At 41.8% G+C, this 22547-nt stretch overlaps 1 protein-coding gene across 1 annotated transcript in view; it reads right to left on the reverse strand.

Annotated features, from left to right (window-relative positions):
• Positions 1-22547, reverse strand: part of LOC129709397 (histone-lysine N-methyltransferase SETD1B-like) — a 96222-nt gene that overhangs the window by 2717 nt on the left and 70958 nt on the right. Inside the window, 9 exon segments of the mRNA XM_055655724.1 lie at positions 693-830; positions 2212-2331; positions 5892-6029; positions 6658-6821; positions 11485-13131; positions 16354-16650; positions 18382-18445; positions 20679-20911; positions 21317-21404. Coding sequence (XP_055511699.1) covers positions 693-830; positions 2212-2331; positions 5892-6029; positions 6658-6821; positions 11485-13131; positions 16354-16650; positions 18382-18445; positions 20679-20911; positions 21317-21404 — 2889 coding nt within the window.

Genomic DNA, 22547 nt, shown 5'->3' on the forward strand with positions numbered 1-22547 from the left:
TTCTCTGAAGGTGTAGAGAATATCCACTAATGATTTCTATAAATCATTGGTGTATTGAGAATTAATCTATAAAAATAAATTAAGTTGACCTCTGAAGTGTTATATATTTCTGTTGCTTGGTTAAAAATTAACTGGAACTTGCATACAACCAAAGAAAATTCCAGTTTCTCAGAAAAGCAGCTCCAATTTTAGCTTAGGGCTGTGTTTTTAATTTGTAAACATTTTTCTTGGTAAATCTTCTTCAGTTTTAATCGTTTTTAAATGCCTCTGATGTCCAAAACATTTAAAAACTGTTAAAATAAATGACAGCCTCTGACACATCACAAGCTCTGTCACCCATTTTATTTCCTGTGGATGTCTGTGAGGGACAGACTGTGTGGGTCCACAGCCCGAAGTCTACTTGCTACGGAGACCCTCCCGAGCGTTGACTTCTGCAGCTGACTCAGGTGAGAGCGGGCTGCAGCTGTAACAAGAACTCTGGGTATGTGGCCAGCTCCAGGAAGATTCTGCCCATTATCACTCCAGCTAATCCCCAGCGCTCCTGGCAATTTTGTTTAGATTTCAAATCTTGCCAGCGCTAATCAAAGTAAGTTACTGATCATTCAAACATTATAATTCAAACTAACACCAGCCGCGTAACTTTTGGTGAGATGATAAAATGTTTTTTAAAAATCGAACTCATAAATACTTACATTGCAACTATGGTTGATAAATCTGGCGAAATTTCCACACTTTGTGGCATCTATAATGGAATCATGATCTACCCTGAACATATAGCTACTTCCAATTCCCTCATCTTCATATCGCTTTTCTCGCATGTCGGCAATAACCTGGAGGGAAATAAGAGCAAATTCATGCAGTTTCATCCTGCGTTTAATGCAGAGGAAATAGATTTTCTGTCACCTGCAAAGCCAATGAACACAACCAATATAGAACAGTATAGTTCAGAAACAGGCCCTTCGGCCCATAATGTCTGTGCCGAACATGATGCCAAGATAACTAATCTCATCTGCCTGCATATGATCCAATATTCCTCTACTCCCTGCATATCTATGCACTTATCCAAAAGCCTCTCATATGCCATTATTGCGTCACATCTAAGTTATTCAACCAAATAACACAAAGTACTGGAGTAAGTCAACAGGTTAGGCAGCATCTCTGGTAAAAACAGACAGGTGATGTTGTTTTGGGTCAAGACTCTTCTTCAGACTGAACTACTACAACTACTTAGCTGCTGAATATAGCTACTTCCAATTCCCAGATCTTCATATCGCTGTGTCTGAAGTCTTCACGTGTCTGAAGATAGGCCTCACCAGAAACATCCCCTGTCCATGTTCTCCAGAGATGCTGCCTAACTTGCTGAGTTACTCGAGTACTTTGTGTCCTTTTGTGTATTAACCAACATCTGCAGTTCTTTCTTTCTACATTATTCAACAAAATAACTGAAATGAGCCACCTGGTGGTCAAGACCTGGATAATGTGGTTATCCATTACAATAATAAACAGACTAATATCATGCATGCTGTGGTTTTTCATAGAATATAGCACATCCCATACAATCTACAACATGACCTTTATTCATTTTATATATTGTTTATCAAACAGAATATAATTCCCATGTTTCAATTGCAACTGGTTCTTTGTGAACAAACAGAACAAAGGCACAGGACTAAGTTGCTGTTTCACAACCAGGAGTGTAGGCTGTGCCCTGTTTAAAATGTTATGGCAGAAGCAGGGACTCAATTCATTTCCAAAAAAGGAGGAAATCTCCACATTAAAGCACGGTTCTCAGCAAAAGAAAGGATGCCCGAGAAACTCTCCTGGGTGCAAATATATTAAAAATAATACAAGTACAATCTAAAACAGCCATGTTTCCTACCCACACCATGATAAAGACATACAGGAATGAAATGGGCCCTTCAGCCTAACCTGCCCATGCCGACCAAATGCCCCATCTACACAAGTCCCACCTGTCCACGTTTGGCCAACGTCTCTCTGAATCTTTCCTATCCACATACCCGTCCAATTGTCTTTTATATGTGGAGGTCACAGACCTCCAGCTAGAATAACACCCTTCCACCACAACCCTGTTTTCTATGGGTAATTCTGGTCTATGCACATTTCTAATATGAATCACAAATCATGCCCTCAACTATTAAATTCCCTTACTAAACAAAGGCACCATAACAATGAGCAGCAACTGGTGGTTACCTGTCGGATGTTTTGTCCAACATATTCAATGACCATCTCATCCGCTGCAATAGGCTCCATCGCGAAAAGTCCCCATTCGTGGATATGACTTTTAGAGAACCTCAGCTTCTTCCGACGGAACTGCACAGAAACATGACAAATTGAAGTGAAAACAGGCTTCTCAACATGAAATCGGTAGCCATGTGCAAGGATCAATGATTAAAACATAGGTCAAAAACAGAATGTGGCAATATTTTTTACAATCTAGATTTAGAAAATTCGGCCTTTCGAACCAGCTGATGGTTGATCATCTAAAATCAGTACCCCGTTCCTGCTTTTCCCCCCATATTCCTTGATTCCTTTAGCCTCAAGAGCTAAATCTTACTCTCTCTTGATAGCATCCAGCAAATTGGCCTCCACTGCCTTCTGTGGCAGAGAATTCCACAGGTTCACAACTCTCTAGGTGAAAACGTTTTTTCTCATCTCAGCCCTAAATGGCCTACCCTTTATTCTTAAACTGTGGCCGCTAGGTCTGGACTGCCCCAACATCAGGAACATTTTCCCTACATCTAGCCTGTCCGATCCTTTAAGAATTTTATATGTTGAAAGTCATACCAGTGAACAAGCTCCTTAATTGTTTATAAAACACAAAGTGCAGGAGGAACTAAATAAGGAATCCTGACCCAAAATGTCTCCTGTTTATTCCTTCCACACATGATGCCAGAGTTACTCCAGCACTTTGTGTTTTATTCAACAATCCAGCATCTGCAGGTCCTTGTGTCTCCTTAATTATCAGTCTTTTAAAAAAAAAAAAAATTTTTTCCTTTACACTATTCAAATCTATCTTTTAAGGAAAGGAACTGGAAACATTCAGAAACTTCAAAACTATCTCAGCGAGATAAAATAGTGGATGATTATTAGAGCCAGGACGTTTAGGCACTATAAAAACTAAAGGCACAATAAAATTACAAAAAAGGCACAAAAAGGCATTTATTGTCAAAAAAAGTCATAAAAAGGCATGTATTTCCATCACCAAAATATGGTTACAAAAATTATAATATTACGGTAATTTACATTAAATGACCAAAGTTGCCTGGTTGCATATAATTACTAGCATTTTTTTTCAAATTACCTGATGTTAAACTATGCCGTCTGTCAGATAGAATATGCTTCAGTTGTGAAAAACATATTTCTACCTCAGCTGAGGACACTGGTGCATACCTAAAACAAGCTACAGACTCTATATTCATGTCAATATCTTGTGCATTACAACTACCTTTGAGAACTTTAGCTATGTTTTGTATTCCTTCAAGATCTTTGTTAGTTAAAATCACTCTCTCACATTTTCCTTACATGTCTTTACCTACATCGGCAGGAATTTTACGAATATCGTTAGTTACTTTGATGAAAAACCTGCAAGTTATTCATTAATGTTTCGCCACATTTTTCAAGGGAATTGATAGCTTGTGGGAAGTTTGCAAAATTGGAAGCAAATTGGAAGATCGCGGTGGAGGGACTTTTTCTGCATGATTTCACTGACGATCCTGACTGGAGCACATTCTTCTTCCAAACAGTTGACGATTTATTTTATCTTTTCAAAATTTGCAGCATAGTAGAATACAGCAGAGAGCCATGTACCCCACCTTAATCAAAACTGGCTGATGAGTTATCAGAATCTCGGGTGCCATTTCCTTGAACAACTGCAGTGCTTTGAGGATGATTTTCTTCCTCAAATTGGAAGCTAGGCGATCGACATTTGGAAACAAGCTACTTATGTACTTGGCAATTCTATGAAGTCCTTGAGCTAAGCATGTCAAATGCAATATTTTGGGGAATAACATTTTAAGAGCACGAGCAGCTTTTTTCATGTACCGAGCTGCATCGGTAACAAACAAGAACATTCTCATGTTTTATACCTTCTTGCCAAAGTACAGCAAGTGAAGATATAAACAACTGAGCAATAGTGGAGCTTTTTAACTTCTCCAATACTTCTGATGTCAACAAATAATTATTTGATGGTTGACCTGCCTCCAGTGTACCGATGACCACATTGGCAACATATCTCCTCACAGCATCGGTTGTCTTATTTATTGAGATCCATATTTTGTTGCATGCAACTTCATCTCTAATTTTCTTCACAACAATGTTGAAATTGCTGGCAACATAATTTTGCCGTAATGATGACTTGCTTGGTATGGGTTCCTCTGTGTATTTCTCTAAAAAACCTCTGAGAGATATATTTTCCAATTTCCACAGTGGAATTCCATCATCAATGAATGCCTTGCACAGATCACTCGAAAACTCAGATTTGTGACTGGAGCCAGCAGTAAATGTAATGAGGAGACAAGCTTGGGTACTTTGCTTGAGTAGTCGACACCCCAGCGGTATCAACATTGACTTCTCTATTTTAGATAGTCCTTGTCTTCTCCCTCCTCTCCTTCCCCCTTCCCAGCTCGCTTTCTTTGTCTCTCTGTCTCCGCCGCTTCCTTTCTTTTTCCCGACCCCCCCACCCACATCAGTCTGAAAAAGGGTCTCGACCCAAAATGTCGCTTATTCTTTCTCTGCCTGCCTCACCCGCTGAGTTTCTCCAGCATTTTTTGTCTACCTTCAATTTTTCCAGCACCTGCAGTTCTTTCTTAAATAGATCTTGGAGAAAACAGAACCAGCGGGCAGCGGCATAAACGAATGAACGACCGACGGTGGCGCCCCCGGTTTCGCCCCATTGGTGGAAATTTTCTTGTAAGTTATACCATGTTAACACGTTAATAAAAACATTAATATTAACATGTTAACATAGAAAACATCATTGTAATCACGGTACAACTAGAGAAAATAGCACGTCCTTTAAGCAAAACGGCAAAAAAAGGCTGATTTAGGCAATCGTTTGTGAAAAAGGCATTATCCTGGTGAAATCATCAAAAAAAGGCATGAAAAGGCACATGGCAAAATCCTGGCTCTAATGATTATAAACACAAAGACTTGGGAGTGTCCAAATCGATGCTCATTTTAATGCTCAGCCTGGACAGGGGAAGGTATTAATGACAGGAGGTGCCCTGGGCGGGAGCAGGGTAAAAGAGTTTCTAATCATGAGTGCTATCTAATACCATTAGCTGAACGTAGAATGTTCTGCTTGAACTCCCTGCAGTTGACCAGCCTGGAAATAATATGCTTATCTCTGATCTTAATCACACGACTGTGCCCTTAATTCTTTAGAGACTCGGTTCCCATGAGATGATAAACAAGCAAAATAATTAAAGCACAACATGAAAGTGCTGGAGGAACTCAGCGGGTCAGGCAGCATCTGAGGGGGGGGGGGGGGGGGGGGGGGGGGGGGGGGGGGGGAGCGAATGGACAGGCAACGTTTTGGAGAAGACACTACGCAAATAATCATGACCCAAAACATTGTCTGTCCACTCCCTTCCCATTTGGTGCCTGACCCACTGAGATCTTCCAACACTTTGTGCGTTTTGCTCAAGATTCCAGCACCTACAGTCTCGTTTCCCCAAAATAATTGATTTTCCACACAGTTAGCTACCCATAATTTACAGCAAATGATTCAAGGATCTTAAATAAATTAACACAAGAACAAAGCTCACCCTGGCTTACTAAGAATGAGCACATCCAGTAACAGATGTGTATTTAAAGTCCTGCATGAGGAAAAATAAGCTGCAATCAATATGAGTAGAACAGAAACCACAAACCTTCAGCTGGTTAAATTTAAGGAGATCGCTGTCTGCGGGTAACCCTCCCATGAAGGATGACAGGAGTCTGCGCTGCTCCGACCGTCTCTCTGAGCCTGCTCGTGTGGAAGCATGAGGTTGGGCTGGAATACTCATTCCCTGTACAGAGCATTATTGATATTTAAGTCACATTACAGAGGCAGAGAATCATACAGCATAGAAACAGGCCTTTCGGCCTAATTTGTCCATGTCAACCAAGATGTCCCAGCTCAGCTAGTCACATTTCCCCGCATTTGACCCATTTATAAATAATGAATAATACAAGAAATTAATAACTGTAATACTTGGTACTTGTTGATACAGCTGGAAAAATATCATGAACATCACTTTTTTCCCCCATAACTAATATACCTAATATCAAAAGCTTTGATAATTCATAAGCTAAATAATTATCACAGGTTATTATATAAATCATTGGCAATGTGGTTGGCATGCACCAAAATAAAAATACAGCATGATGTAAAATTAACTTAAAGATTGCACATCCATTTAGTCCGAATCATACAACATATTGCTTTGGTCACCTTAGCTTTAATATATCCAGTCCTCTAGTCCCAACACCCAAGTAAGGTTGATAACTACCCTTTATCCACATAAACAAAGAAAAAAAGTGATACTATTTGACCATATCATTCAAGCCCCAAAAGAACGAACGAACAAATATGTAGTGATCAGACGTCCAATTTCTGATTTATCCTACAATGTTTGTTATGCACAGTGATCTTACCTGTGTGTCAGCTGGTGGCTCATCAGCCAACGCGCCGCTGATGTTGAGGTATTTTGCTTTGTCCTTCTTACTGATTTTGTAGTAACCTTCACTGCGGGCACAGCCAGTAACGTGCTCCCTCATTCCATCCTCTTTTTTCTTCTTCTTAACAGTGTAGGTATTGGTATGTACGAAGCGTTAAGGAAAGGTTTCACCCACAATCTTCTTTCAAGATAAAATTAAGCAAGGATCAAATGTAGAGTTCATGTCATTGGTAAATGGTGAGTGGTTACTTGCCCTGTAACTCCAGATGATAGGGGAATTTGTTCAGAGATGTGCTGTAGTGACGTGCAAGTTCCTTAATGTAGCAATGTTACAAAATTTTGAGATTTAAAAGATCAAGTCTGCAATTTATCCCATCAGATAAAGCATAAAAATAAGTTTAATTTCACACCTAATTCACTTTCATATCTCAAGTAATAAAAAAGTTATGGCCATTTTCATACTCGGAAATCAGCATCTTGTTCCCTATTGATTTTCTATGGACATAACAAAAAAGCTGTGATCATGGACAGTCAAAAGCCCATAACCTTCTTAAAAATTAAGAGAACTGAATGCAATTTTCAGTTATCATAGATTGAACCATTCTGAAACAAATATAAAATAATCTTACTTGGATGACCTGAAATTAAAGCATATAATTAGTTAGTTACCCAATTGTAGCTAATTTCAAACTTTAATTACTAGATCTAAACATCTATCCATTTCTTAATAAATGATTAACATTTTTAAATAGCCTAAGTATCCAAATAATATTCACAAATAATTCACAATAAAACATGATTTTTAAATCTCATTTACATCAATTTATAGGCCAAATGGAAGGAATTTAGTGTTCAATTGCTGTAAATTAAAGTCCATTTTAAATCGGCTTTCTAGTGGGTTCCTGTGAACGCGCTGGTTTAGAACGTTCACATTGCGCTGGATTTGTGCCCTCAAATGCCCAGAAAAATACTGCGGGATATAAAGAGCCCAAAATGAACTACTCGTTATAGAAAACTTTATATACAGGGTTCTTAAGAAGCCCCTTTTAATGTAAAAATAAGGTACATACCTTTAATTGTTTGCTTTATAAAACCCTGGGGCTGCGAGAGGTCGCGGGTTTAGAGTGATTTTTAAACTACTATAACTATTATACAAGGCCATAAAAACTAATAATACTTTTTGCGACGGGGTCTTTCAGCGATTTTTCGTTAATGATTTACTAGGCTGAACATTTTCGATTGCAACAGCCTAGTAAAAATCGCGTTTTAAACCCGCCCCTTCTAAACAGCGCCAAAATCGCGCACACGGCCTGGGACAGATTCTCAACGACGATTCAGGTAGGTTTTGCAACATACCTACTTAATGGTTTCTAAAAAAGGTTGCTTGCAGAAAGGTAAATTGACTTTTAGACGAACTACAACCCACCAAGTCGGCGCCAACCCGCGATCACCCCGTACACTACACACTAGGGACAATTTACAATTTCTGGAAGCCAATTAACCTACAAACCTGTAGGTCTTTGGAGTGTGGGAGGAAACCAGAACACCCAGAGAAAACCCACGTGGTCACAATCTCCGTACAGACAGCACCTGTAGTCAGGATCAAACCCAGGTCTCTTGCGCTATATGGCAGTAACTCTACCGCTTTGCCACTGTGGTTTCTAAAATGTTCACCATTTCTTTTCAGTCCCAGACTCTCCTTTTGTCTTCCAATCTCTTTGTAGGTAAAAGGGTGCACTTGTTTTGTTTTCAAAAAGGAACTTATTTTGCTTTCAAAAATCTACTAATCTGGTTCAAACCAATTTAAATTAGTCATACAGCAAGGAAACAACATCCATGACAACCAACATCAAAACTAGTCTGATTTCCCTGCTTTTGACCCATATTCCATTAAACCTTTCATATCCATCTACCTGTCCAAGAGTCTTATATATGCTGTTCATAGTATCTGCCACAACTACCTTTCTCTGGCAGCTTATTCCATATATCTACTATCCTCTGAGTAAAAAAGTTGCCTTAAACATATGTCCTCTTGCTTTTGATTCACCTCCCCTGGGTAAAAGACTGTGCTTATCTATTAACCATATAATAATTACAGCACGGAAACAGGCCATCTCGGCCCTTCTAGTCCGTGCCGAACACTTATTCTCCCCTAGTCCCGTCTACCTGCACTCAGACCATAACCCTCCATTCCTTTCCCATCCATATACCTATCCAATTTATTTTTAAATGATAAAATCGAACATGCCTACACCACTTCCACTGGAAGCTCATTCCACACAGCTACCACTCTCCGAGTAAAGAAGTTCCCCCCTCATGTTACCCCTAAACTTTTGTCCCTTGATTCTCAAATTATGTCCTCTTGTTTAAATCTTCCCTACTCTCAATGGAAAAAGCTTATCCACGCCAACTCTGTCTATCCCTCTCATCATTTTAAAGACCTCTATCAAGTTCCCCCTTAACCTTCTGCGCTCCAAAGAATAAAGACCTAACTTGTTCAACCTTTCTCTGTAACTTAGTTGCTGAAACCCAGGCAACATTCTAGTAAATCTCCTCTGTACTCTATCTATTTTGTTGACATCTTTCCTATAATTTGACGACCAAAATTGTACACCATTCTCCAGAATTGGCCTCACCAATACCTTGTACAATTTTAACATTACATCCCAACTTCTATACTCAATGCTCTGATTTATAAAGGCCAGCACACCAAAAGCTTTTCCCCTCAGTCTTTCTCATGGGAATGGATAAATTGTGCGAATTTAGCTCAGCTTCTAAATAGTATAACATCAATGTGAACTGAAATATGGTGTCACAAGTATAGGCTACTATGTATTACTCCTCTCTAATATATACAGCTAGTAGCTTTTTAAATATATATATATATTTCACTTCCATCTTTTCTTAATTTCACTTTCAACTGATTTTATCAGTGACTGCAAGATACCTATTATTTAGCCAGCTTTGAATTTCCTCTGAGATATATAGCACAGATATTGGACAGAGTCTGCAGTGAAAGGCTTCAAAAGGATCAAATGACACACACGACAATTCAATGGATAATTGTGACACCATTAAACTCCAACTGCTTCTTTTGTTCAAAACCTATTTTGATCATGAGCATGGTAAAAATAAAGATAAAATGTAATAGCATTTATAACCTATTTGATTGCTCCATTAATAAATGACAGTGAAATCCTAACATAACACTTTCCCTACGAAATGTTGGAAAGTTTTGATTGGGTTTCCTTATGGCAATGTTTGGATGAAGATGACTCTACTGAGAGGGTTTTGGTTGCAAACCCTGATATAAAAGATGTAATGAAGCCTGAAGATTTTGCATAATTTTCAATTACATTTAGCGAATTACTTGTTTATGGAACTGATGTGCAACAATGCTGAGAATTATGATCTTCCCTCTGTATCTTCTTCCTTTTCTCTATCTGTTGTACTGAGTTAGATATTCAATACATAGGCACAATAATTTCTGATCTGTTTGGATAGCAGGCAAGACAAAACTTTTGACTGTACCTAGGCGTAAGTGACCATAATAAACGCAAACATATTGCATTGATCACAATTACTCACATTTTAATGAATGTAGGCTTATTCAGTTCATTTAGAAATATTGTAATATAAGTATAGATGGGGCAAGGATGAGGCTGGGAGTTGGTACCCGACTTGAATTTGGGGATGTAGTGAAGTTAGAATTTAAAATGTTATTTTGTGGGGCTCTTTCGATGTGCACGAGTGCAATTGGTTCTTGATAGCAGCAGTTCTTGAAATGGAAGTGCAATTCCTGGAAGCCGGATGTAAATTGTAGGAACTGGGTATGGAATTTTAAAGTGGTAGAACCCAAGGTTTAGCAAAATGGGAACCAAAGCCAACAGTATTGAAATGCTCAGAGATTTATGTTTGGTGAATAAAATGCCTGCATTTTCCATAGGTCTTAAGGGCGGCACAGTGGCTCAACTGGTAGAGCTGCTGCCTCACAGGACCAGAGTCCTGGGTTCAATCCTGACCGTGAGTGCTGCCTGTTTGGAGTTTGAATGTTCTCCCTGTGACCACGTGGGTTTCCTCCCTGTGTTCTGTTTCCATCCCATATCCCAAAGACGTGCGGGTTTATAGGTTAATTGGCCTCTGTAAATTGCCCCTTTTGGTGTAGGGGGTAGATGGGAAAGTGGGATAACACAGAACTAGTGTGAATGGGTGACTCAGTGGGTTGAAGAGCCTCTTTCCATGCTGTAATTCTAAACTAAACTAAAAAATTAAATTTTAATGAAAATATTATTCATCATTTTAAATGCACATAATTTTTTGGATATGCAATCAATCACATTATTCATATTTGCATAGGCAATTGCAGTTTTACAATCTGCAGAAGAGCAAGAATATTAATGATGTTCTATTAATTTACTCTTCCATTTATCACCAACACAAATTTAAGCATCAAATATAATTTGTTATGAACTTATAACTCTCTCCCTTCAAAAACAAAAGCAACCATGTTTATGTTAGAACGTGGAAACAAGGACCTACAGATGCTGATTTACAATATAGACCACAAAGTGCTGGAGTAACTCAACGAGTCAGGCAGCATCTTCGGAGAAAATGGGTTGGTGACGTTTCGGGTCGGGACCCTTCTTCATACTGAAGATCATATATTTGCAATCTCATCATATAATCTGAGGACGTCTCGACCTGAAACGTCACCTTTTTCATGTTCTCCAGAGATTCTATCTGACTTGGTGAGATGTTTAAGTTATTTTGTTTCAGCACAGGTAAATGTAATAACCTGAAAGGATATAAGGATGATGGACCCAAAGTGTGTCATTCAGACAGTCCATGCAATTGTCCTGCAGAAGCATTCTATCATACGTAATTTTCATGAATTTAATATCTTCCTCGTCCATTCCTTCATTCCAAATGTCATACAAAATGGTCATCTCCTCGAATTCAGAGCGGGGTTTAAACAGCGACCGAGGTGGAGACGAGTCAGATGATGGAAGATCATCATACCACTCATCATATTTTTTCCTATGCCTTCGAGTCCATTGTTCTTTAAATTTAGCCTTTTGTTTGACTTCATATTCCTCATCTTCGTCATCCTCGTCTTCAATCTTGATCTTTGTCTGCAGTTCCTTCGGGATCAGTCTGTCAGATTCCTTTTGCTGTTTTTTGCTTCGACACTCCTCTGGTGTTCCCGTGTAATTGACGCCACTTTCGTCCCAAGAGTCTAGTATAGCAGCTGCCGGGTCTTTCAGACCAACGTGATCGTGTACACGCGTACAACCAAGGTCTTTAGTATCAGCTTCATCTGTGCCAGCCTGCAGAGGAGGCCTGAGCTGGTTGGCAATGTTTACCATTGGTTCTTCCTTTAACTGGGAATCTAAAGCGGGTGCTGGTGCTTGAGGTGCGTGCTTTTCTTTTGTATAGGCGATTTTGTGGTGGGGTAGCTTTTCATTGGGAACAATGCCAAGAGGCAAAGGTGGTGCTGGTTCTGACAAAACTAATACTCTCTCAGCTTCCGGTTTGATTTCCTCTTCCAATTTCTCCTTGTTATTTGGCACAGTTGCAGATTTTATTAATGGACTCAGGGCAGAGTCAGGCAGTAACCCCAATTCCATTGGGAAACCAGGAGGAGTAATCAAAGTGACAGGCAGAGGAAGGGGAGTTGAAAGCACACTATTCACACTTATCAATGGGGTCGTACTGGATGGCTCCTTATGTATTAGTTTTTCCTTTTCCTCGTCCAGTGAAGATTTCTTGGATGCTAGTAATGGAGACACAGTGGCTGTATTTGTCTCTGGGAAAGCAGCAAAGTTGAAATCTCTGCCTGGAGTGCGAGGGACTCCGGAGTTTACACCAGGGGACTGAGATGGATACATAAATGGACTGCCAGGGATGCGAGGTGAGCTCATGGTCAAACTGTTTCCTGTTAATGGCCCTTCGCTGCCCGGAATGGTGTCGGTGCTCAGAGAAGGTGTGAGACCTTTGATGGGGTCGGCCACAAAATCTCGCCCAGGAGTTCTTGGTGGACCATCTTCAGATGGCGTTTTCATCAAAACCGCGTGCTCGAGAACTGGAGAGCTAATGACCACGGGTATCTCCTGCTTGCCAGGCGTTGGAGGAGCTGCTGGGATGGACATAGACGGTTTTGCAAGGGATGACGTGGAGGTTTCACAGTCAAAGTGGATCGTGATTTCTCTGCCGGGCGTACGTGGAAGACCGTCATCCTCGTCGGTGGCCGACAGGGTGAACTTCATTTTATTACGCAGTTCTGGGTCACTGTCATCGGACTTGTTCAGGACACTGCCTTTAATGACAGACAGCGTGGCGAGAGCTCCCGTTGGAGTGGATGGCCTGGGAACGCAAACATCATCGGCAGTGTCAACTTTCGGAAGCTCAGTCACTTCAGGTTCCGGTTCACCATCTGCATGAGGCTCCTCTGCTGCAGGGAAGTCAACAATAAAGACATATCAGTAAAACAGTCTGCAAAACAAGAGATAACTCCAAGAAATATTATGCATCATTATTTTCACTCTCTAAATCACATAGAGGCTGCCATTGAGCCCAGCATGACTTTTCTTAAAGGGCCTGTCCCACTTTCCCCGAGTTACTCACAAATTCTGCCGAGTTTTCCCCTTGATTCAAACTCGGACAATTACGGTAATAGCGAGCCGTCGTAGGTACTCGGGGATATTTTTTTTTACTCGTGGACATTTTTCAACATGCTGAAAAAACGTCCCGACTTACCTGATGCCCCGAGTACCTACGGCTGGCATTACGTGCCGCTACAAAATATCTACGGACTCCTAAGGACATTCTCTGGTTTTGAATCAAGGGTAAACCCGGGAGAATTCGTGAGTAACTCGGGAAAGTGGGACAGGGCCTTTAGGATGCGTTTTGCTTTTCGGGTAAATATTCCAACTGATTAAAAAGTGATTTAGGAAAAGTGGACTGCAAACAGCTATTTTTAAATAATCGGTAGACACGAGGAACTGCAGGTGCTAGTTTATAAAATAAGACACAAAGTACTGGAGTAACTCAGCGAGTCAGGCAGCGTCTCTGGAGAACAGGGATAAGTGACATTCTGGGTTGGGACGCTTCTTCACAACCTTCTTTAAAAGTGTAACATTTTTATTTTTTCCTTTCTAATTGGAGATCTGGTTGCTGTTGAATCTGGTTCCAACACCCAGTCAACCAGGTATATTCCAGATAATATCAACTCACGAGGCTGCTTCTTTTGTCACTTACTGACCACCACACTGCCCAGTTACGGTTTAACAGCTGGCTTCAAAAGAGTTAACAGCAATACTTGGCGGGTACATTCTTTAGAGGAAACTGTACACTTGGCAGGGAAATCAGGAGAACAAATAAGGGGCATGGGATAACTTTGGCAGATAAGGTAAAGGAGGATCCAAAGAGTCTTTCAAGTATATTAAGGGCAAAAGAGAAAGGAACTAGGGAGTGAATTGGAACCCTCACAACATATCAACAAGGTCATCCAAGTGCGGAGCCACAAAAGAGGGACGAGGTCCTAAATTAATATTTCCCATCTATACGTGCTGTGGTGAAAGACACAGATATTCTAGGGAACATGGGGAAGAGAAGCACAATGTCTTGAAGTGAGTCCACATTACTGGCTCCTTCCTGGGTGTGGAGTTGGAGATGGTCTTGGAGGGGAGGATACTCCTCAAACTGCGGAGCATCTTGGACAATGCAGCTCACCCCCTCAACCCGAGGAGCACCTTCAGCAACAGACTGGCTCCACCAAAAAGCAGCACAGGACGCCACAGGGGATCCTTTTTCCATGTGGCTATCAAACTGTATAACTCCTCCTTCCGTCGTGGGATAGACTGACTCCCACCCCTCCCCAATCTTTGCACATCCTCAATCCTGGACTTTCCACTCGTCACTATACTTTCATGTTTCATGGATCTTGTTATGTTTTTATGATTGTTGGCAGACCAATTTCCCTCCTGGGATAAATAAAATTATATTGTATTGCAGAAGAGGTGGTGCTGGAGGTCTTAAAGCACACAAAAGGTAAATAAACCTCTGGGATAGGTATATCCTGGGTCATCTCACTGCCCTGGATTAACTTGATTAAGTTTACCTTGGGTTTGTGGGGTGCGAGGGGAAAAAATGCCTGTATCATTGATAACTCGGGCACGGAACTGAAAGACTGGAGTGTGGCTATTGTTGTGCTTTCTATTAGAAAGGCAGCAAGGAAAAACCTGGGAACTACAACCTAACATGTTTTTGGAAGGGATTCTGAGACAGGATCTATATGAATTTGGAAAGACCTGGACTGATTAAGGATTTTCAGCATGGTTTTGTGCATGGGAAATTGTGTCTCATCAATTTGATTGAGTTTGGCAGGGCAGATGGAGTTTAATTCAGATAAATGTGGGAGATTGCATTTTGGTAAAGCAAACCAGGGCAAGAAATGTAGTAAACGGTAGATCCCTGGTGAGTGTTGTAGAACAGAGAGACCTAGGGGAAGTAACAACACAGGTTGACAGGGTGGCAAGAGAGCCAAATTTCATCTTCCTTAGTAACCCTGCTGACCAATCTAAGAGTTACTGTCTTGGATTTTGACTGAACCCCAAAGGGTGTTTAATGCACTGGAAGGTCTCCTCCGAGCCACAGATGATCCCGGGTTGGAATTACGTCGCCGTTCCTTCACTGTTGCTGGGTCAAAGTCCAGGAACCCTCTCCCCAACAGCACTGTGGGTGGACCAAGCTTTGAAGACATCTGTGGGTGCACCACACCTCAAGGACAGCAGCAGTTCCAGAAGGCAACACATCACCACCTTCTCAAGGGCAACTAGGGATGGGTAATTAAATGCCGGCTCAATCCACAAAACCCACAAGCCTTGATCGAAGATCCAGAATTTTTTTAAATGTTCATTCAAGGTCCACTAGGCGTAGGATAAATGGACCCTGAAACATAACAGACATGCCCAATACATGGTATGGATGACTTGACTCGTGCAATTCTATGATAAACATAAAGCTTGAGCTGGATCTGTGGGCCTTTAACAAATGAGTGCCAAGGTTCGATCTGGTATTAGGTAAGAGGGCAACTCTGCCTGGGTTGCCACAAGGTGTCGAACTTCCGCACTTTTCCTTTGATCATTTGTGTTGCAACCCACCTTCTTTCCTGCCACAACTCCATGGTTCTTAGATTTCTCCCAAACCACCACCTGACACTCTCTTTCAATTCCTCCAGAATAAGCCGGCCAGCCTCATTTGCTCCCAGCAGCCATCTTTCTAGCACTCCCCTGCTCCTCCCGTCAACTCTTCACCAAACCTCAGCCCCCATCATCTCCCGTGATCATCCCCTTGGCCTACCAACTACAACCAATCCTCTCCTCGTGTCCACAGACCCCTGATCCATCTCAATTGATTTGGCCCCAGTCAGAAAGCTTACTGTGCTTGAAGACCTGTTCCACCACACACCACACCTTCATGGAAGAATATCAGAACGTTGAGATCTTGTACTGAAGCGGCATGGGCATTCCTCCCCCTCCCCCAACGACTCCCACCTCATCGCACCAACTCTTCAGTTTGTGCCGAACTTTCTCGCTCATGAGATCTGAGCACGGTACATTTACGAAAAAACAAGAGTCGGATTCCCATTTGTATTTTAATGCAGTGACCTCACCTGGAACTCCAACTGGCGATGGAGCAGATTTTACCACTGGCTCAGTTTCTGGAGGAACTTCATCTGTAATACTCGCACTGAGGAGCTCAGGTACCTCCTCCGCTTCATGGCCTGATGCCTCCACTGTGGCCACTGCTGCTTCCGTTTCTATCTCAGTCTCCCGTAATAGTGGTGCCTTCTCCTTCTCATCCTCCTCCTCCTCCTCGTCTTCCGAGCTGGACTCATATTCCGAGGACTCGTCACTGTCGTCTGAATATTCAACCTCCACCTTTGATGATGCAACGCTGATCGCTTCATCTGTTCACACAGGAATCACAATGTTACTTGCAACATCCAATACTCAAGTCACTAGGGATTGAAGAGACATTGGTGATGCAATGATCCAATATGCAAAAAAATGTTGAGCAACAGTAGGGAAATCTTACTTCATTGTAACTCAATCAAAGAAAGAAAATTAATGGAAGACAGACACAAAACACTGGAGTAACTCAACGGCACAGGCAGCATCTCTGGAGAGAAGGAATGGATGACGTTTTGGGTCGAGACCCTTCAGAAGAAGTCTGAACAAGGGTCTCGACCCGAAATGTCACCCATTTCTTCTCTCCAGAGATGCTGCCAGTTCCGCCGAGTTACTCCACATTTTGTGTGCATCTTTGGTTTAAACCAACATCTGCAGTTCCTTTCTACACAAAGAAAATGAATCGACTGTTTTTTGCACCCACCGGCATTTGGCGATTTGATGTGAAGTTAGTCCCAGATTTAAATCCTCTGAATGTTGGCTTTGCCTTCTGTCAAAATCTGTCCATTGTTTATGAGATGGGTAACTGCACTCTAGCACCCGAGGTCTACATGTTGTGAGGGCATCATAACTCGGCTTGTAGGCAGAAACAAGGAACTGCAGATGCTGGTTAACAAAAAAAAGACACAAAATGCTGGAGAAACTCAGCAGGTCAGGCAGCATCCCTGGAGAATGTGGATAGGTGACGTTTCAGGTCATGACCCTTCCTCACACAGAAGAAGGGTCCCGACTGGAAATGTCACCTATCCATATTGTCCAAGGATGCTGCCTGACCCACTGAGTTACTCCAGCTGTTTGTGTCTTGACTTCAGGCATCTTGGGCCAGCAAAATTGGCTCTCTAGAACTGGCTCAGGTGACAGCAGGCAAGCAGAGATGGTAAACATCGGGATTACAGAAACCATTTCCAAGTAATTGCCAGGTCTAGCAATATGCCGCCCAATAACTGTACAGTATTAATCTACACTTTCAAAGCATACATCCAGGCTGGTGATACGTGTCAATTACGGACCAGTCTGACTGTTCACCGACTGAAACTAGACACCCAAACTGGAATAAAATATATTTTGAAATCCACATCTTCCGATTGGGTAACTTGCACTATGGACATTGAATTCTCCAATTTTAGGTAACGAACCTAAACCGGAAATTCCCCTCTTGCCCCCACCCACCTTCCCTCTATTGCCTGTGCCCCACCTGGACTAGCACCTATTTCTCCCCTCACCCTCCCCTTCCACCTGCATCCCCTTCCACTGTCTGCACAATTAACATCTCTTCAATCTCATCTCACACTTTGAGTCTTTTCATCTCTGGCCTTTGTCCAACCACCTGCCGATCAATTACAAACCCTCACGTATCCACCTAACACTCTGCCAGGCTTTGTCCTGCCCCCTTCTCTCTTCCAGCTTTCTCCACCACCACCCCACCACCCCGCCCCCCAAACAGTCAGAAGAAGGGTCTCAATCCAAAATGTCACCGAGCCATGTTCTCCAAAGATGTTACCTGACCTGCTGTTACTTAGTGTCTATTTTTGAATTCTATAGTGTACTTATAATCTTTTTGGATTGCCGCGCACAGATTAAGAACTATAGATTGCCGATGTCCATTCTGCATTGCCCTCTCCCAATTTTCTTCAGTGCAGAGTGGCACAGGTGAATTTGTGTAAAGTTAAACTCAGACAGATTAAAACTGTTATGTGCTCCTATCTGTCACCAGCTGAGCAAGATCTCACCTTCTTCAGAGTCCAGCCCCTCCTTTTCACTGGTCTCAGCCTCTGCCTCTTCACCATCTTCTTCCTGAAAACATTTGGTAAATTTTACTTAATTCCATTCACTAACAACAAAACAAATTCTCCACTAACAAAATAAGCAGCTCGTTGGAAGAATGGTGGCTACATAAGTTTGGATTATTTACAATTTTTAGGTTAAAATTTGTTTTAATAGTTCATAAGTCATAGGAGCACAATTGGCCATTTGGCCCATCAAGTCTAATCCGCCATTCAATCATAGCTGATATACATTTCCCTCTCAACCCCGTTCTCCTGCCTTCTCCCCATAACCCTTTACACCATTACTAATCAGGAATCTGGCAATCTCCGCCTTAATAATACTCAATGACATGGCCTCCATTAAGAAATTCCTCCTTATCTTCTTTCTAACAGTACATCCTTTTACTCTGAGTTCAAATGTGTTTATTTATCTTGTGCACTGGATACAAACCAGAATATTGACATTGTTACTTGCAGCAGCTTTACCGAAACTTTAAATACAACAACTTTCTGTCCTTCACCTCCTCCATTGCCATGGGCCACATGCTAACTGGAACAACACCTCGGTCGCTCACAATCCAACGGTATTAACATTGAATTCATTTTTAATTAATACCCCAGTGCGTACCCATTTCTCTCAGCACGCTAGTCACCATGTTCCTTTTCCCTCCCATCCCAGAGTCCTAAATCTCCCATTTAACCCCCTCTTTCTCCTACCCTAGTCTGCTTCCACCCATATCCCCCCCTCCAGCTTTACATTTCACTCCCCCTCTTCTCTCCTTATTTGTCTCCTTTTAACCTCTAACCTTTGTCACTTACTCCACCCTTCTGCCAAGTCAAACTCCCCCCTCATCTGTATCCACCTGCCAGGTTTTATCCCATCCCCACTTTTCTCCAGCCTTCTCTCCGCCTGCCCCCCAGACTATCACTGATGAAGGGTCCCAACCTGATATGTCATCTGTCCATTCCCTCCCCAGAAGCTGCCTGACCCGCTGAGTTCCTCCAGCACTTTGTTTTTTGCTTATTCAATAAATTATCAGTTTGTTATGACTTTATATTAGCACCGTAATAAAGCCAAATTGCAAATCTGGCAATGAGACACCCTATTCAAAAAAAGGGCGGGAGAAAAAAGCAGATAAATGTATGGTTGAACCAGCCTATATCTCATCACTGGATTGACATTAGAAGCAATTATGAAGGAGGTACATAGAACCTAGAACAGCATAGGAACAGGCCCTTCGGCCCACAATGTCTGTGCCAAACATAATGTCAAGACCAAACTGCCTGCGCCTAATCTATGTACCCCCATTCCATGTACATCCATGTGACTATCTAAAACCACACAGCTTATTTATTTATTTTACTTTTCTTTTTCATCGGTTGGAGCTGCATACTAAATCTCGTTGCACTGACGTGCAATGACAATAAAAGATATTATTATTATTATTATTAAAAAGCCTCTTAAACGCCACTATGGTATCCGTCTCCACCACCACCACCTTGGTAGCACGTTCCAGGCAATAGTGGGACACCTGGAAAAATCAAGCAGAGACAGCGTGGCTGCATGATGATAAATGCTGCCTGACTTGCTGAGTATTTCCAGCATTTTCTGTTTTTATTTCAGATTTCCAGCATTTTTCAATTTTGCATAGGTGCGTTTCTGTCAAAACACCGTACATTTGTTTACTAATTAATCAATGTTATTTTTTCCTTCTGAACTTTAGTTTCCAATCATTTAGAGACCCATTTCAATTTGAGAGTGTTGTAAAGTAATGTGCACAGCCAAAGTCCTTTTTGAACTGAAGGACACCCCTATTTTGGTGGCGATTTCAGTTCAACAAACATTGACAATCAGAATTCAAATTGGTGGCACGTGCCACTGGACAAGCTTTTAACACTAGACGCCCACCTTAACTTTCAACATAAGGCAGCACAGTGGCGCAGCGGTAGAGTTGCTGTCTTTATAGCGCCAGAGACCAAGGGTTCGATCCTAACTACTGATGCTATCTGTACGGAATTTGTACATTCTCACTGTGACCGCGTGGGTTTCCTCCGAGTGCTCCGGTTTCCTCCCACACTCCGAAGACGTACAGATTTGTAAGTTAATTAACTTCGGAAATTGTTTAAATCCTCCCTAGAGTGTAAGATGGTGCTAGTGTATGGGGTGATCACTGGTTGGCGAAGACTCAGTTGGCCAATGGGCCAATTTGTGCTGTATTTCTAAAATCTAAATTAAATAAAACATTGTTGAACAAATTAACCTTCTCCGATGACGCCTTTTCAGAAACCTCATCATCCTGTTCCTCTTCATCCTCTTTCTCTGATGAAGATTCTTCCTCCTCTTTCCCAGAAGTTTCCTCCTCCTCCTCGCCCTCGCTGTCCAGCTTTAGTGGTTTTGCTGGTTTTCGCCTCTCAGTTACCGACTCCAGGTCTCGTTTAGATAATTCAGAAGAGTGGCTGGCAACGTCCGACATCTCTCGATCACGCTCAGACTCTAAACACAAACAATGAAAACATTCAATAAGTGGCAATAAACCCACATAACCACTGCCAGTATGGTGGACATGGCAGGTACCTTGCACAGTGTCAGACAAAATCGTCCTGGGCTCACACTGATGATGGAATAACATTGAGCAACACGTGGCGGGGAGATGCGAAGGCAAAAGCAGGCAAGGTTGTGCTGTGCTTGAAGTTGGAGAAGCAGCAGCACAGTGGGAAACTCAACCACAGAGTTCCAGACTCACAACAGGTGGATCAGTACTGAAGGTGAGGTTTGAATAATGGGTAGATTTAAAAAGAGCTGTTCAGAAAATGTGTCAGAAAGCAGCCAAATTGGTGTTTGTAAAATTATAAATAGCAATGTAGGACAGCAGTATAAATGTGTTTGAACAACACCAACCTTCGTCATCATCATCCAGGGGCGTGGAGGGTCTAATTCTCTTCTGATCACCCGAGGAGGCAGCTTCAGGAGGTTCTTTCCTCTTTACCTGCAAATTATTACAGACACATAATGCAACCACTTTCTTGAAAATCCCATTTATTGAATAGTATTGAACAACACGTCCATCAGTAAATGGAGATGAAGGAACAAGAAGGCAGAATATTATCTGAATAGTGTCAGATGAGAAAAAGGGGAGGTGCAATGAGACCTGGGTGTCCTTGTACATCAGTCACTGAAAGTAAGCATGCAGGTACAGCAGGCAATGAAGAAAGCTAATGGTATGTTGGCCTTCATAGCAAGAGGATTTGAGTATAGGAACAAGGAGGTCTTACTGCAGTTGTACAGGGCCCTGGTGAGGCCGCATCTGGAGTATTGTGTGCAGTTTTGGTCACCTAATGTAAGGAAGGACATTATTGCTATTGAGGGAGTGCAGCTTAGGTTCATCAGGTTAATTCCCAGGATGGTGGGGCTGACATAAGATGAAAGAATGGGTCGACTTTGCTTGTATTCACTGGAATTTACAAGGATGAGGGGATCTTATAGAAACATATAAAATTCTTAAGGGATTGGACAGGCGAGATGCAGGAAAAATGTTGGGGGGATCCGGAACCAGGGGTCACAGTTTAAGAATAAGGGGTAGGCCATTTTGGACTGAGATGAGGGAAAACTTTTTCACTCAGTCGTGAATCTGTGGAATTCTCTGCCACAGATGGCAGTGGAGGTCAATTCACTGGATGTTTTCAAGAGAGAGTTAGATTTAGCTCTTAGGGTTGAAGGAATCAAGGGATATGGGGAAAAAGCAGGGACAGGATGATATTGGATGATCAGCCATGATCATATTGAATGACGGTGCTGGCTCGAAGGGCGGAGTGGCCTACTCCTGCCCCTAATTTCTATGTTTCTATGTTGTAACCTTTGCCTGCGTCAAATGATAACTGTGAGATACCAATTTGCACATTTACGAGCTGCTGCACTGAAATAAGTCACTTTGAAAGCTTAATTTTCGTAAAGCATCAAAGTAAGGTGTTAAGATGGGCTAACATGATACAGCCAAACAGTTATTCGCATTGAAGAACTTTGAACTATCTTTAATCAGACTTTATCTTGCAGTATGTGTAGACAATAGACAATAGGTGCAGGATTAGGCCATTTTGCCCTTCAAACCAGCACCGCCATTCAATGTGATCAA

Source organism: Leucoraja erinacea, chromosome 25 (assembly GCF_028641065.1).
Source record: "Leucoraja erinacea ecotype New England chromosome 25, Leri_hhj_1, whole genome shotgun sequence".
Classification (NCBI taxonomy): domain Eukaryota; kingdom Metazoa; phylum Chordata; class Chondrichthyes; order Rajiformes; family Rajidae; genus Leucoraja; species Leucoraja erinaceus.